This window comes from Colletotrichum navitas (genome assembly GCF_030913465.1).
Source record: "Colletotrichum navitas strain CBS 125086 chromosome Unknown LY79scaffold_3, whole genome shotgun sequence".
NCBI classification, from domain to species: domain Eukaryota; kingdom Fungi; phylum Ascomycota; class Sordariomycetes; order Glomerellales; family Glomerellaceae; genus Colletotrichum; species Colletotrichum navitas.
In genome coordinates, this window is record NW_026850549.1 from 115911 (window position 1) to 130796 (window position 14886).

Sequence of the window (14886 nt, forward strand, 5' to 3'; positions counted from 1 at the left end):
AGTTGTTGGGCTGCATGAGCGATGCGTGGGATGGTGTCAGGCGTTTGAATGCATTGTAGAGCGCTCTATGTTTATGACGGAACAGAGCTCATGCTGGTACTGGAATGACTGGTTTAACGGAAGCGGACTTGATGGGGAGGTTCGGCATTGTCGAGTTCTGCCACGACGGCAACCTAGAGAGGGAGGAATGGACTTTTTTGCATTCAAAGGAGTCGGAACCATAGCATAAATTAATACATACATACGCACTGGGAGAAACGCATGGTCTTGATTAATTGTTGAAACGCATCGGACTCAATCGTCTTGTGACATGGCCAAGTTGCGGGAGAATGTTTTAGGACGCGTCGTGACCACCGGTAGCCTTTTTCCGACACAGCGGTGCTTTGCTGCGCTCGAGGATGACGTTTCTGTCTCGTGGATGTACCGCCCGTCGTCTGATTGGATGACGACGCAGCGGGTCCGCTCTGCGCCGATTCCAAGGCGATAAGGCGATAAGACGGCCAAAAATTGGGGGATGGTGGTGTGCTGGGTGCGTCTAACATCCGAGAACAGCGAACTTTTTCCAGAGCCTCGCCATCACGAACCAAATTCGATCATCAACCAACCCACCCACCACCACCACCAGGACCACAGGTACGATCCCCAGGCAACCTGGTCGGTGATTCTTCCCCCCCGAAAAAGAGAAGAAAACACACAGACGAACACAACACACAACCGACGATGCTTCGATCATTAGCGACGCGGCTCCCGCGGCGCGCAGCCGCCGCCGCCGCCGCCGCCGCAGGCACACCGTCCCGCCTCGCAACAACCACGACGCTCCGAGCCCCCCCGTCCCGCCGCACGCTCGCGACAACCATCGAAGCCATCCCCAAGGAGCCGACGGAGCTCGACGCCATCACGACCCTCCCCAACGGCCTGCGCGTCGCCTCCGAGGCACTACCGGGCTCCTTCTCCGGCGTCGGCGTCTACGTCGACGCCGGCTCCCGGTACGAGGACGCGGGCCTGCGGGGCGTCAGCCACATCATGGACCGGCTGGCCTTCAAGTCGACGGGCAGCCGCAGCGCCGACGCCATGATCGAGCAGGTCGAGGCGCTCGGCGGCAACATCCAGTGCGCCAGCTCGCGCGAGAGCATGATGTACCAGGCGGCGACCTTCAACGGCGCCGTGCCCACCACCGTCGGCCTCCTGGCCGAGACGATCCGCGACCCGCGGCTCACCGAGGACGAGGTCCTCGAGCAGCTCGGCACGGCCGAGTACGAGATCAAGGAGATCTGGAGCAAGCCCGAGCTCATCCTGCCCGAGCTCGTCCACACCGCCGCCTTCAAGGACAACACCCTCGGCAACCCCCTGCTGTGCCCGGAGGAGCGCCTCGGCAGCATCTCGCGGGAGACGATCCAGCGGTACCGCGACCTGTTCTACCGCCCGGAGCGCATCGTTGTCGCCTTTGCCGGCGTCGACCACGGCCAGGCCGTCAAGCTGGCGGAGCAGTACTTTGGCGACATGAAGGGCTCCTACCAGGAGCCGACTCTCTCGAGGACGGGGTCGGAATCGTCCCTCGACGGCTCATCCTCACAGGCTTCGTCGGCGTCCAGTGATTCATCCGCCGCATCCGCCGCCGCCGCCTCCCCCGTCCAGCAACCCTCCAAGCTCCTGTCCAAGGTGCCCTTCTTCAAGAACCTCTCCACCTCGGCGCCCAACGGCGCCTCCGTCCTCTCCGGGCTCCCGCCGCACGACATCCACGCCCCGGCCCGCTACACCGGCGGCTTCCTCTCCCTCCCGCCGCAGCCCCCGTCGCTGAACCCCAACATGCCGACCTTCACGCACATCCACCTCGCCTTCGAGGGCCTCCCCATCTCCTCGGACGACATCTACGCCCTCGCGACGCTGCAGACCCTCCTCGGCGGCGGCGGCTCCTTCTCGGCCGGCGGGCCCGGCAAGGGCATGTACTCGCGCCTGTACACCAACGTGCTCAACCAGCACGGCTGGGTCGAGTCGTGCGTCGCCTTCAACCACTCGTACACGGACTCGGGCCTGTTCGGCATCTCGGCGAGCTGCATCCCCGGCCGGACGGCGAGCATGCTCGACGTCATGTGCCGCGAGCTGCGCGCCCTCACCCTCGACACGGGCTTCTCGGCCCTCAAGCCGGGCGAGGTCGACCGCGCCAAGAACCAGCTGCGGTCGTCGCTGCTCATGAACCTCGAGAGCCGCATGGTCGAGCTCGAGGACCTCGGCCGCCAGGTCCAGGTCCACGGCCGCAAGATCCCCGTCACCGACATGTGCCGCCGCATCCAGGACCTCACCGTCGACGACCTGCGCCGCGTCGCCCGCCTCGTCGTCGGCGGCATGGTGGAGAACCCGGGCCGCGGAAGCGGCGCGCCGACCGTCGTGCTGCAGGAGGCGCAGGCCCACGGCGTCAGCACCCACACGCTCGAGTGGGAGGGGATCCAGAACACCATTTACGACTGGCAGCTGGGCCGGAGATGAAAAGAGGGAACGCGCAGGCCCGGGGGGGGGGGTTCTCCCCCCCTTTGCCGTTGTAAATGTGTTTTTGTTTTCATGTTTTGATAAATGAGAGGTTAGCATGTCGAGGCGGGACGAGCGGGAAGTCTAGATAGAGTTATGGCAAGAGACAGCAGGCCATGTTTTGTACCATAGAAACCAAAGGAAGAGAAAGGGGAGGTGATATGCGCGTATGTGTGCGCGTGTAAAAGTAAACGGCCGGCAACGTCGAAAGAAAAAAAAAAAGGTTTTCGTCGTGTAGGCGGGGCGTACCAGGCCACGCTCTGCATCAGATGTATAGGTAGAAAACTTGCATCTCGGGTAATACAAAGAATTATATCCATTCTCACACCATCATCTTGCATTTCGCGTCCGTCTGGGATATAGATGCTTCCGAGATAACCAACTCTTACTGGTCTGCGCTAACTATAACTAGATTTGTGCAGGTAGCGTCTTAAGATGTATTACAATTCATGATGGTATTGCTCGCTAAAAATAACAGGTCCCATTGATTAGGTGTACATAACATAGAAAAAGATCACCACTTCAATGGGTGAGGTGTACGTCGTTTATCAGACGATCAGACGCAGGCTTGCTTGTCGTGTCAAAGACCAGCCCGGCCGTCATTGGCCATGATTCCTGTCTTCCGAGGCAGTTCTTACCCCGGCGTCTATGTTTGGTCTACAATTCTCATCTAAAGCTTGGATCGAATAGCCTCTAATCGGTACTTGACGTCCTTGAGCGCCTTCGTGACCGGTTTCCAGTCGTCAAACTGCCGCAGTAGCTCTTCTGTCTCGGAGGAAAGTTCCGTGCGAACAAAGTCTTCCTCAAGCAGGCCGCGCATAATCCATGGCAGATGGTACGGGTTTGGATTCGCGAGGGAGGAGCTGGCGTCCCGGCGGTGGGTGACGGTGGCGGGCGGGTTGGGGCGCACGTCCGAGGTCTCCAGGGCATGTGCGAGGGCGAGGTCGTAGACTTGGTCGTCGTAGTAGAGGCGTGAGTGGCCCTCGCCCGAGTAAAGGCTGCCCGCGAGCGGCGTTGAGAGTTCCCTCAGGAGCCCATGGTCAGAGACGCCCAGGTTGCGGAGTTTCAAAGCGAAGCCAACGAGGTGAGCGATACTAGTGCTGTGTTAGACCAAACCACAAGATAAAAAGATGTGCAGATGGATGTGGGGGCTTACAAGTCTGGTGCGTGGATGCGGCCGTCGATGAAAACGGCGCGGTAGATGTAAGGGTGGGATGCGGGTGAGTAGACGGCTGACTCCATCGGCACAAGCTGGTCGTCAATGCTGCCGATATAAGTGATCCTGGCGCCGTACTGAAGCACTTCTTTCAGGGAGTGCTCATATCTCTTCGAGATATCGCTATCCGGGTTCGAGAATTCCCACAGCTCGTTGGCGGCTCCCATGAGAATGCCCATGCTCGACTTGTAGTCAGGAAACGGCCCCAACGAGACACCGGCTATGTACGAATCAGCTTTGACTTTTGAGTTCGGTCAACAGCGAAGAACAACTTACCCATGGCGCAAACACCGAGCTTGGCATTAGTTATGATGCCGAGGTCTATCAGCTTGGCCAACAACATGACTCCCACTGGAACACCCTGCGAATGGGATGCAACCAGTATTAGATCCGCGTTACGAATCTGCTCAATCCAATTCAAAAGCAGCTTCCACAGATTGTCTACCCTGTCGGCAATCTTTCCGTCGCCCTCTAGTGCCACCTTTTCTATCTCACAATCAGGGCATCCGTGAGCATCAGTCCACCTCCTGATGGCTTCGGCGCCCAAGTTTGCAAATCGCAACGAAGTCCCAGTGGGTTGCCCAACCATGGGTCGTAAATACGTAGCGGGGAACAAACCGTGGACACCGATGGCAATGGCCTTCTTGATCTTGGGTGTCTCTTTTGCTTTATACACGTGATTCGCGGGTGGCTGTCGAGTTCTAAGCAGTAAAGATGTGATTTGTTTGACAATGGATGGGTTCTCTTTCATCCGATATGTGCTCCCAAATGATGGCAACACCAAATTCGCTGGCGTTGACTTGCTGGGGGCTTCTTGACTACTACTGGTCTTTGGCGTCCCTGGTTTGAGGGGTGGCTCTTTCGGCGTTGCCTCCATGATGGAGGCCTTAGATGAGGCTACTGAGTCTGGTCGATTGGGAGTCCCCGGCCTTGAAGGTGCGTCTAGGTCCACCGACTGAGGCCGGGTTCTCTTACTCTTTCTCCCGAGTGTCGAGGGCGCAGATACAATGCCCGACTTGATGGTTTTCGACGACTTTGCGTCCTTTGATGCTTTGGCAGCTTTCCTATCTTTTACACTGCCGTCGGACTGGTTCTGGTCAACTTTCAGGCCAGTGTGCTCAGGGTGAGCCTCCGACCCCTGTCCAATCACTGCCAACTCCCCGGATTCAGGCTGTGCCGATGCAGTCTTCGTTCCCTCGGTCTTGGGGCGAGTTTCCCTCGACCAAAAGGCCCAAGTCGATCCGGCTGTCGGTTGTTTGGCAGGTTCTGGCTTTGAAGGCGGAGGTGCGTCGTCCATGACTACGTCCTCGGGTTCCTTCGCAGGTGGCTTTGTAGCACCGGGGCCGTCGATGGTGCTCGCCGCCTTCACTGTGGCGTCTTTTGGAGGGGCTTCTGTTTCAGGAGGGTTCGAGTACCAGAAACCGAACCACGAATTCGTTGATGCCTGCGGGTTTGGGCAGGGTTGCTCTTCGTGTGTTTCCGGTGCCGGTGGTTCATCAACTGATACAGCCTGGACCTCGGCTTGGACTTCTGGTTCTTTCGGAGGCTCCGCCTCTTTCGGTAGCTCTTCGGTCGGTGTGAATGTCTGCGTCTCAGTCACTGGTGCCCGTGCCAGCCAGCCAAACCAGCTTGCCGTCGCGACAGGTTGCTGGGCGGGCTGATGCTCTTCGTTAGGTTTTGCGGTGTCGTCGGTACTTGGAGGTGTTCCTTTCGTTATCTGTGATGGATTCGAGTCCGTGCCCTCCACTGCTAGGGTATCGCTGTCCGTCTTTATGTTTGTTGTGCTATCTCTTGTCATCACAGCGCCGTTTTCGGGTATTTGCGGCAAGGACGTTGAGGAGTCGGCCGGGCCGTCGAAACTCGTCGAGTCTATACTCTTCTTCGTATCAAATCGCCGAAAATCGGGTGTACTCGAGGGCTTGAGTGTGCCTCCGAATATCGTTTCTCGTGCTAGCTGGGTAGACGCGGACGACTTTGGGACGCGTGGCCAGGAGCCGTACCAACTTCGTGCCTTACGGACCTGCATGTGTGGATTAGCAGCCTGCGCATGGGAAAATCAACCAACCCCATAGAAGACGCAGTACCTGTTTCTGTGCATTTGGAGGAGTGTTCTTGGTTTCACTGCCGCTTCTATCCCTGACCAGAGGCATCGGTCGCGTTGGGCGGTTGGTGGGTTCAGAAACGGCAACGGCGGTGACCTGTGACGTAGCCGATGTGGCTATCGCAGGGGCAATTGCCGCGGGTGGATTGGATGAACTCGGGTTTGCTGGAGCGGTGCGCTGGCGCTTTCGAGGGGACATGGTGGAGATAGAGAGAGGGAGAGAATCCTCAGTGCTGGACGAAAGTCGGGCCAGCGTGTGGGAAGTCAATTTGCCGCATGTTCGTTTTAAGAAACCAACATTTGGAGGCTGACGAGAAGCAATAACACAGGTGTTGTTGAAACGGGGGAGACTGGAAGGTTTGCCTGGATGGTGGCGCCCACACCATTAAGACCTGGGATAGGCGTGCAAGCGCAACCTGGTATTAGCGGCGGGGAGTGTCGTGTAGGTACTTGTACGATGTACGGATACACTCGCGACCAACCCCTCTCAAGGAAAGTGCCGCGCACATGCATACACCATTTGACTTGACTTGCCTCTCCCTACTGATTAGATAAGGCGTTGTGGGTGGACCGTCGAACACACGGACCATGCTCTTGGAACACTGGCTGCCTACCTACGCTGTAATTAATTACTGCGTAAGCTGATGCTGGAGGGGGTGGGATTGCATGTGCATGTCGAGTCTCCGTAGTCTCCCCACCTTCAGTTGGCGATAGTGTAGATAAGCGAGTCTACAGACAAGCTGATATTGTCCCCCCCCTCTCAACCCGAGAGTACCGTGCACGATAACACATATCCTAAAGGCTGCAGGTTCAAATCCAGTTCTCTTAGATTTTTTTAATTCCAAAGCGGCTCCGCCAGGGAGGGTTGGAATGGTACTAACCCACCCTGCTTCCTACGCTGCGCTCTGGGTCGGGATGGGCCAAGACCATCCCTTTTGCCTCTAAGATAGTTGTGTTATCACCTGAATCCACTGTCTGCTGAGCTTTATTGCTGTTATTGTGCACGGTACCCTCGGGTTGACAGGGGGGGGACAATATCAGCTTGTCTGATCACTCTATCGATAAGCCATGTCTTATCGATACCACTTATCTTATCGCTCTACATCCCGCCCGACGCTTGAAAAAAAATGTTTCGGTGGAGCAGGCGCAAAAAGGTCCCTGGGTCTTTTTTCTTGAACCTGCTCCTCCATAACATCGAGTCCGGAACTGTTGCAAGCAATTGCGACCTCGTTTTTGGGCGCAACAACAAATATGAGTTCACTTAAGCGAAAGGATGCCCCCGGGGGTACTCCTCCATCCAAAGCAGCAAAGGCCTCCAAGGTGTCCCGGCCATCGAAGCGCGATACTCCCACAAAGGAAAAGAAGACGGCGACCGCGGATGCTCCTGCGCCGAGGGCTCCCGCCGTCTCGGCCTTGCTCAAGGATGAAGAGCCTCTGTTCCCCCGTGGCGGCGGAAGCGTCCTTACACCTCTCGAACAGAAGAAGATCACCATTGAGGCCAAGGCCGATGCAGCCAAGGAGGAGGCTGAGATGTTCGACACCAACATCAAGGGCAAGGCAAAGAAGGAGAAGAGACGGAAGGCAAAGGAAACCAAGGACTTGAAGCCCGCAAGAGACGAGGACGCCGTCAAGATTGAGAGTCTTAACTTCAAGGTCAGTCGAAATCTCGCCCACTTTCTTGGAGAACTACCGCTGACAGAATAAAAAGCGACTGGTAAAGGGCTCTCTGGTCCTCGGCCAAATCACCCACATCGACCCTGTCCAGCTTACGGTTGCCCTGCCCAACAACCTCACAGGGCACGTGTCAATCGCCTCGATCTCGGACACAATCAATTCGAAACTCGAGAAGGATCTGGATGCCGCCGACGAGGAGAGCGACGACGATGAGGGGGACGAGGATGATGAGGAAATCGACTTGAAGACCATGTTCAAAGTCGGCCAGTATGTCCGCGCACACGTATTGTCGACTGCAGAAGAATCGGGCTCCGGCAAGGCGAAACGCAGGATCGAACTTTCGCTCCGACCTGCCGACGCCAACAGTGGAATCACCGGCGATGATGTCGTTGCATACACTACGCTCATGGCCTCCATCGCCAGTGTGCAGGACCACGGTTACGAGATGAATCTGGGCATTGAAGGAGATCTAAAGGGCTTCCTTGCCAAGAAGGAAGTCGGTCCGGACATGGACGAGGCCAGCCTGCGGCCGGGTGCCGTCTGCCTCTGTGTGGTGAAGAGCGTGACTGGCATTGTCGTCCAGTTGTCGACTGATCCCCTCAAGCTGGGCAACACATCGCTTGTGGCTTCGACCGCCCCCACGATCAACTCTTTCTTGCCTGGATCTCTGGCCGATGTTCTGCTTACCGAAGTCACCTCAAGAGGTCTGCAGGGCAAGCTCCTTGGTCATCTGCCTGTCACCGCCGACCTGATCCACTCCGGCGTCGGTCCTGACGGGGTTGACCTCGAGGCCAAGTACACCGTGGGCAGCAGAGTCAAGGCGAGAATCATCTGCAACTTTCCGGCCGCGAGAGAGCCCAAGCTGGGCATCTCTCTGCTGCCCCATATCGTCAGCCTGCAGCCAAAGTCATCGGGCAAGGGCAGCAGAGCCAAGTCCCCTCTTGACCTGCTCCCTATTGCCTCCTTTGTCGAGAAGTGCACGGTCCGTAAAGTTGAGCCCGAGATTGGTCTCTACGTCGACGCTGGCGTTCCCGGTATCTCTGGTTTCGTGCACATTTCTCGTGTCAAGGATGGCAAGGTTGATGCGCTCTACGAAACCAGCGGTCCCTACAAGGTCGGCTCTGAGCATCGCGGCAGGGTTGTTGGCTATAGCTCGCTGGATGGCATGTTCCTGCTCTCCTTCCAGCAGCAGGTGCTTGACCAGCCCTTCATCCGCCTCGAGGACGTCCCCGTTGGAGAAGTTGTTTCGGGCAAGGTCGAGAAGGTTATTGTCGGCGAGAACGGCGTTAGCGGACTCATTGTCAAGCTGGCCGAGGGCATCAGTGGCTACGTCCACGATTCCCATCTTGCCGACGTGAAGCTTCAGCACCCAGAAAAGAAGTTCAGAGAGGGAATCACCGTCAAGGCGAGAGTCCTCTCAGTACGCCCTCGTAAGCGCCAGCTCCGCCTGACGCTAAAGAAGACCCTCGTCAACTCCGATGCTCCAATCGTCAAGAACTACGACGAGGTCGAGGTTGACATGCAAACGCCTGGAACCATCACGAGTTTGACTGCGGCTGGTGCCCAGCTCGAATTCTTCGGAGGAGTACGAGGCTTCCTCCCCGTGTCTCAGATGAGTGAGGCCTACATCAAGGATCCCAGAGAGCACTTCCGCATTGGCCAGGTAGTCAGTGTCCACGTGCTTGATGTGAATCCCGAGGAGCACAAGATGGTCGTTTCTTGCAAGGACCCTTCGGCCTTTGGTTTGGATAAGCAGGCTGCGCTCAAGGCGCTGAAGGTCGGCGATATTGTCTCTGCCAAAGTCAGCCAGAAGACGGAAGATGAAGTCTTCGTTGACCTCGAGGAGAGCGGCCTCAAGGCCATCATCCGCACAGGCCATCTGTCAGACAAGTCTGCCAGCAAGACTCTGGCCGCCTGGAAGCGCATCAACGTTGGAAACACTCTGTCCGAGCTCGTGGTACTTGACAAGAACGAACGCCGTCGTGCCGTCATTCTCTCTCAGAAGCCTAGCTTCGTCGAGGCCGGCAAGAACGGTAAGCTTCTCTCCAATGCCGAGGATGCTACCGTCGGCACTGTTGCCCCGGCTTACGTCCGTGAGATCGGTCCTTACGCCGTCTACGTCCAGTTCGGTGGCAACCTCACTGCTATTTTGCCCAAGACCAAGTTGCCCAAGGATGCGCAGGAGAAGGAGGCGTTCGGCATGCGCAAGCACCAGAGCATCGAAGTCAAGATCGTGTCTTCTAACCCGGAGCAAAACCGCATCATCGTTACCCCTGCGTCTGCCGATGAGCCCGAGCCAGTTGTGGCCGAGTCCGCGGTGAACTCGGTGGACGATAGCATCAAAACCATCAACGATGTTGCTCTTGGCACGATACTAAACGCCAAGGTCACCTCCGTTAAGAACACACAGCTGAATGTCAAGGTTGCCGACAACATCCAGGGCCGTATCGACGTTTCGCAGTTCTATGACAAGTGGGACGACATCACGAACCGCAAGAACCCTCTGCAGAAGGTGAAGGCAAACGAGATCATCCGCGTCCGCGCCATCGGCATTCACGATTCCAAAAACTACCGCTTCCTGCCATTCACTCATCGCTCCTCCCACTCTCTGATTGAGTTCACCGCCAAGAAGAGCGACCTCGAGGCCAAGGAAGTCGAGTTGCTTTCGTATGACAAGATTGAGGTTGGCTCATCCCACATCGCATTCGTCAACAACCACGGCAAGAACTGCTTGTGGGTCAACCTGTCCCCTTCTGTCCGTGGCAGAATCAGCGTCATGGACGTTTCGGACGACTTGTCCCTCGCTGGAAACCTCGAGAAGCACTTCCCCGTTGGATATGCTCTCAAGGTCCGCGTCTTGTCTGTTGATGCCGAAAAGGGACACCTGGACCTCTCTTCTCGTTCTTCTACAGGCTCCACCGAGGTTACCTGGGATTCGCTGAAGAAGAACGTAGCCCTTCCCGGCAGGGTCACCAAGGTGACTGATCGTTCAGTCATGATCAAACTCAGCGACTCTGTCTCAGGTCCTGTGCACCTGGTCGATCTCAGCGACAATTACGATGAAGCAAACACTCTCAAGTACAACAAGGGCGAGATTGTCCGAGTCTCGGTGGTCGAGGTGGACAAGAGCAATAAGAGGCTCAGACTCTCTACCCGCCCGTCTCGGATTCTCAGCTCCACCTCGCCTGTTGTCGACCGCGAGATCACCAAGCTCTCTCAGGTCTCTTCTGGTGACATTATCAGGGGCTTCGTCAAGAACGTCACCGACAAGGGCGTCTTCGTGCAGCTCGGAGGTACCGTCTCCGCTCTGGTAAAGATCGGCAACCTCTCGGACCGCTACATCAAGGATTGGAAGGGCAACTTCCAGGTCGATCAACTGGTCAAGGGCCGTGTCATCAACGTCGACGCCGCGATCAGCCAGGTCGAGCTTAGCCTCAAGGCTTCCGTTGTCGAAAAGGATTATACGCCCCCCGTGACTTATAAGGATATGAAGGAGGGTCAGATCGTCACCGGCAAGGTCCGCAAGGTTGAGGAGTTTGGCGCCTTCATTGTCGTCGATAACTCACATAACGTTAGTGGTCTGTGCCATCGCAGTGAGATGGCCGAGAAGCCTGTGGAGGACGCTCGCAGGCTTTACAGTGAGGGCGACGTGGTGAAGGCCAAGGTCCTTTCTGTGGACGACGAGAAGAGACGTATCACATTCAGCCTCAGGCCTAGCCACTTCGACGAGGACAGCGATATGGAGGACGTCGATGGAGGTGCTGAAATCGACAGCGACGAAGACTCTGATGTTGAGATGGGAGACGGCGGCGTCCAGCTCACGATCAGCGGAACAGACAACCTTGACGACTCGGACGAGGAAGACGACGAGGAAGACGACGAGGAAGACGCCGAGGAAGAGGAGGACGAAGACGACAGCGACGCTGAGATGGACGATGCCGACACAGCTGCTGGCAAAGGTCTGAGTGGCGGCAAGTACGACTGGACAGGCGACGCATTCGATGAATCAGACAATGAGTCAACAGGCAAGTCAAAGACGTCGAGGGCGACCGAGAAGAAGGAAAAGAAGAAGAGCGGAATCCAGGTCGATCGCACCGCCGACCTCGACGCTCACGGGCCCCAGACGGCTACCGACTACGAGCGTCTCCTGTTGGGAGAGCCCGACTCGTCTCAACTATGGATTGAGTACATGGCCCTGCAGATGAAGGTCAGCGAGCTGGCCAAGGCACGTGAAGTCGCGGAGCGCGCCATCAAGACCATCAACATCCGCGAGCAGACCGAGAAGCTCAACGTCTGGATTGCATACCTCAACTTGGAGGTCGCTTACGGCACCAAGGCGTCGACTGAGGAGGTTTTCAAGCGTGCTTGCCAGTACAACGACGAACAAGAAGTTCACGAGCGCCTGGCTAGCATCTACATCCAGTGCGGAAAGCTCAAGGTAAGCAGTCCCATGACCATTTGCCGACCAGAATGCCGACTGACACTCTCAACAGCAAGCGGATGATGTCTTCCAGTCACTGGTGGCCAAGTTCAAGTCAAAGTCAGCCAAGGTGTGGGAGAACTACGCCCACTTCTTGCACGTGACGATGAACGAGCCGGACCGGGCGCGGGCTCTTCTGCCTCGCGCAACTCAGGCGTTGGAGGAGCGCCACACGGCACAGCTGATGGCCAGCTTCGGCGCCCTCGAGTTCAAGTCGCCCAACGGCGACGCCGAGCGTGGCCGCACGACGTTCGAGACGATCCTTGCCACGTGGCCGAAGCGATTCGACCTGTGGAACCAGCTTGCTGACCTCGAGATCTCGGCGGCCGAGCCGGACACCACGGCAATTAGGGATGTCTTTGAGAGAGGCACCAAGGCCAAGGGCCTCAAACCCCAGAAGGCGATGAAGTGGTTCAAGCGGTGGGCCGAGTGGGAGCAGAAGCTGAGCCCGAAGGGCCGGGACAAGGTGATGGCCAAGGCTCAAGAGTGGGTTGCAGCGGCCAAGGCCAAGAAGGGCGCAGCCGCCGAGGCGGATGACGACGAGGAGTAAGATTTCCGGGGATGTTGACAGCAAAACAAAAAACAAAACAAAGCAAAGGAAAAGTTATGGGAGGTTAATGGAAATTTTGCATGGGGGAGCAGACAAAAAAGCTCATCATTCCATCTGTCGTCCCCCCTTGTCCTCGGGCTAGGCCGAGCGAAGCCCATATTTTATTATGTGTCAATAACAAAGTCTGAACTTGATAATACGAGGAATCCTCTATCCGCAAGAAGCCAAGAGTTGACTTTCGCTTGTCCTTGAAGGATAATTCCCACGGGTTGAGTGACGAGGACTGCCCATGCCGACAACCTTGTCTATAGTCGGTCAGTCTGCGCCAACAGCTGCAGTGGCCAATGCAAACCTTTGACAACATAATAAGCAAGTCTGACATGCGTGCCTCCCCCCTCACTATTGCAAGAATCACGAACTATGCGAGCAAAAAGAAACGGCGAGCGTGATGACCTGAAGGACGACAGATTGATACAAGTAAGCGACACCACGGCTGGCTGGCTGGCTGACCTGCGCCACGGCTGAATTTTGATTTTTTTTTAATGCTTCCTCTTCTCTTTGGTTTATTTTTAGCATTTAGATTTATCCTTGTGTCTATGGACGACTTTGCGCACAGTTGTTCTATCCAAACAAATCAGCCCTGCGATCGACACGAATTATCCGGGGGGCTTTTCTTCTTCATTTCTTCCCCCCCCCCTCTGGGCTGCGGCTGGAAGACCTGCCCGTCCATCTTCATGCCAAGAAGTCCTCACAGACGAACAAAGCTCGGGCGATCGAAATCGTTACGAAAAAAGAAAGAAAAAAAAGAAACTCGAGATCGGGTCGGCAGAGGGACCAGCACTCGGTTCATACAGACAGACCAATGGATTCGTCGGTGCGCATAGTGGCTCGCCCGCAGTGGCGCCTTGCGTCCGTCCTAAGAATCCCAGGAGTGTCCTTCGTCTGATACCAGCGCAAGACGACATCCGCACAGAAATTGAGAAGCACAGAAGCTTGGCTGCATGGCTGCGGTCCCTCGTGGCAGCACGGGGCAGAGACACAGACTCTCGCGGCGGCTGCCCTTCTTCCTGCTCTGTGCTCCTCCACGAGGCCATCGACGGATCCGATAAAGGGGGGAAATAGAGATGTCCAACGCGGGACATATGCGCGCGCTCGTATATGTGCCTGACTGACATTTTCATCCGAGCACCGGCCGGCATACTGCGGAAGTGAAGCGCGCCGGTCCCTTGAGCAGCAATATCGGATGCCAATCCCACCCCTTCGACTGACTTCCCTCATTTCCCAGTCGGCGGGGGCAGGGGAACGACAAAGGAAACGAAACCACCTGTCACCGCATGACGGCGTTCAATAGCGTCAGGCGAAAGAGAAACTTCGCAGAGGGAAAAGTCGAGGGGAACCCCGGGCCATCGTGGCCAACGGGACGCCAACCAACCACGCACGCACCGCGATCCGTCCAAGTGGGCTGGCTGGCTGGCTGGCTGGCTGGCTGACTGGCTGACTGACTTACCGGTGATACTCGGAGGCTTTGCCAGCTTGATCCCTTCCTTAGCCTTAGCCCTAGCCCACGTTGACCTACCTGCATCGTCCCACCATAGCTCGCCACCAGGTCGACGGCGGCGTAGTGCCCCCTTTTTTTTTAAAGCTGGACGCTGGCGGCGGGCGCCGGACACGATTGCAACAAGCTTAAAACGCTTAAACGCTCGCCGCCCATCAATCCCGGCCGGGAACCTGGGCGTGGCGCCTGCTAATGTGCCTAGCGGTGCGCGATACGAGAGGTCGCCAACCCTTGTCGAAAGCGAATATGCTCACCGTGACACGGCCGAGCGCGCGGGAGCGGGGGCTTGGCATTCCCAGGTCGGGGCGCCTTACATTCCGCACAACACTCCCGACGCATGACTGACTGCCCTATGCATATGAAGGCCCATCGATAGCCCCGACTTGGCCTGCATTGTTAGCTCCGGCCGCATGGATGGCTGTTTCTGTCCAGACTCCCGGGCTCTCTGTTGTGCTTTCTTATCAGACCAAACTGGCTTCGGCGAATGGCATTCGAAGAAGGTGATCCTCCTCGGTCTAAGCCGACGGTGAGGTGCCTCCCGAGGGGTCCACGGGCTGGGGGCTGACATGATGCTAGTCTGGTTCCATTCTTCTTGTTCCTTTCTGGGGCGTCCCGGGAGTCCGGGGTGGCATGTCTTGCCCTTCTCACCGTCGCCCTCCTTTTGGGCCTCCCACAAGGGCTGGGTGCGCAGTTTAGGAGCCAAATTTTACGAGGCGCGCGCGTGCCAAGATCTCTGCGAATCCAACGGCTGCGCTTCTCGGTTCTGTAAGATCTTGATTGGGGCCTG

General features: G+C 57.0%; 4 protein-coding genes across 4 annotated transcripts; 2 read left to right on the plus strand and 2 right to left on the minus strand.

The window, feature by feature from the left end:
- The first annotated feature begins 701 nt into the window (after positions 1-701).
- LY79DRAFT_536292 (insulinase) lies at positions 702-2842 on the plus strand. The gene has a single exon (XM_060556584.1). The coding sequence runs from the start codon at positions 721-723 to the stop codon at positions 2482-2484; it is 1764 nt and encodes a 587-aa protein (XP_060419536.1). The 5' UTR covers positions 702-720; the 3' UTR covers positions 2485-2842.
- Positions 2843-6276, minus strand: LY79DRAFT_646252 (uncharacterized protein). Its single transcript, XM_060562460.1, has 4 exons — positions 5824-6276; positions 4016-5759; positions 3680-3959; positions 2843-3617 (listed from the first exon to the last, which is right to left on the minus strand). Exons 1-4 carry the CDS (start codon positions 6037-6039, stop codon positions 3194-3196), a joined length of 2664 nt encoding a protein of 887 aa, XP_060419537.1. The 5' UTR covers positions 6040-6276; the 3' UTR covers positions 2843-3193.
- A 596-nt stretch (positions 6277-6872) lies between these two features.
- Positions 6873-7568, minus strand: LY79DRAFT_536296 (uncharacterized protein). Its single transcript, XM_060556585.1, has 2 exons — positions 7549-7568; positions 6873-7493 (listed from the first exon to the last, which is right to left on the minus strand). The coding sequence occupies exon 2, from the start codon at positions 7385-7387 to the stop codon at positions 6932-6934; it is 456 nt and encodes a 151-aa protein (XP_060419538.1). The 5' UTR covers positions 7388-7493; positions 7549-7568; the 3' UTR covers positions 6873-6931.
- Positions 7569-7725: 157 nt separating this feature from the next.
- Positions 7726-12028, plus strand: LY79DRAFT_536298 (uncharacterized protein). Its single transcript, XM_060556586.1, has one exon. The coding sequence runs from the start codon at positions 7765-7767 to the stop codon at positions 12016-12018; it is 4254 nt and encodes a 1417-aa protein (XP_060419539.1). The 5' UTR covers positions 7726-7764; the 3' UTR covers positions 12019-12028.
- The last annotated feature ends 2858 nt before the right edge of the window (positions 12029-14886 follow it).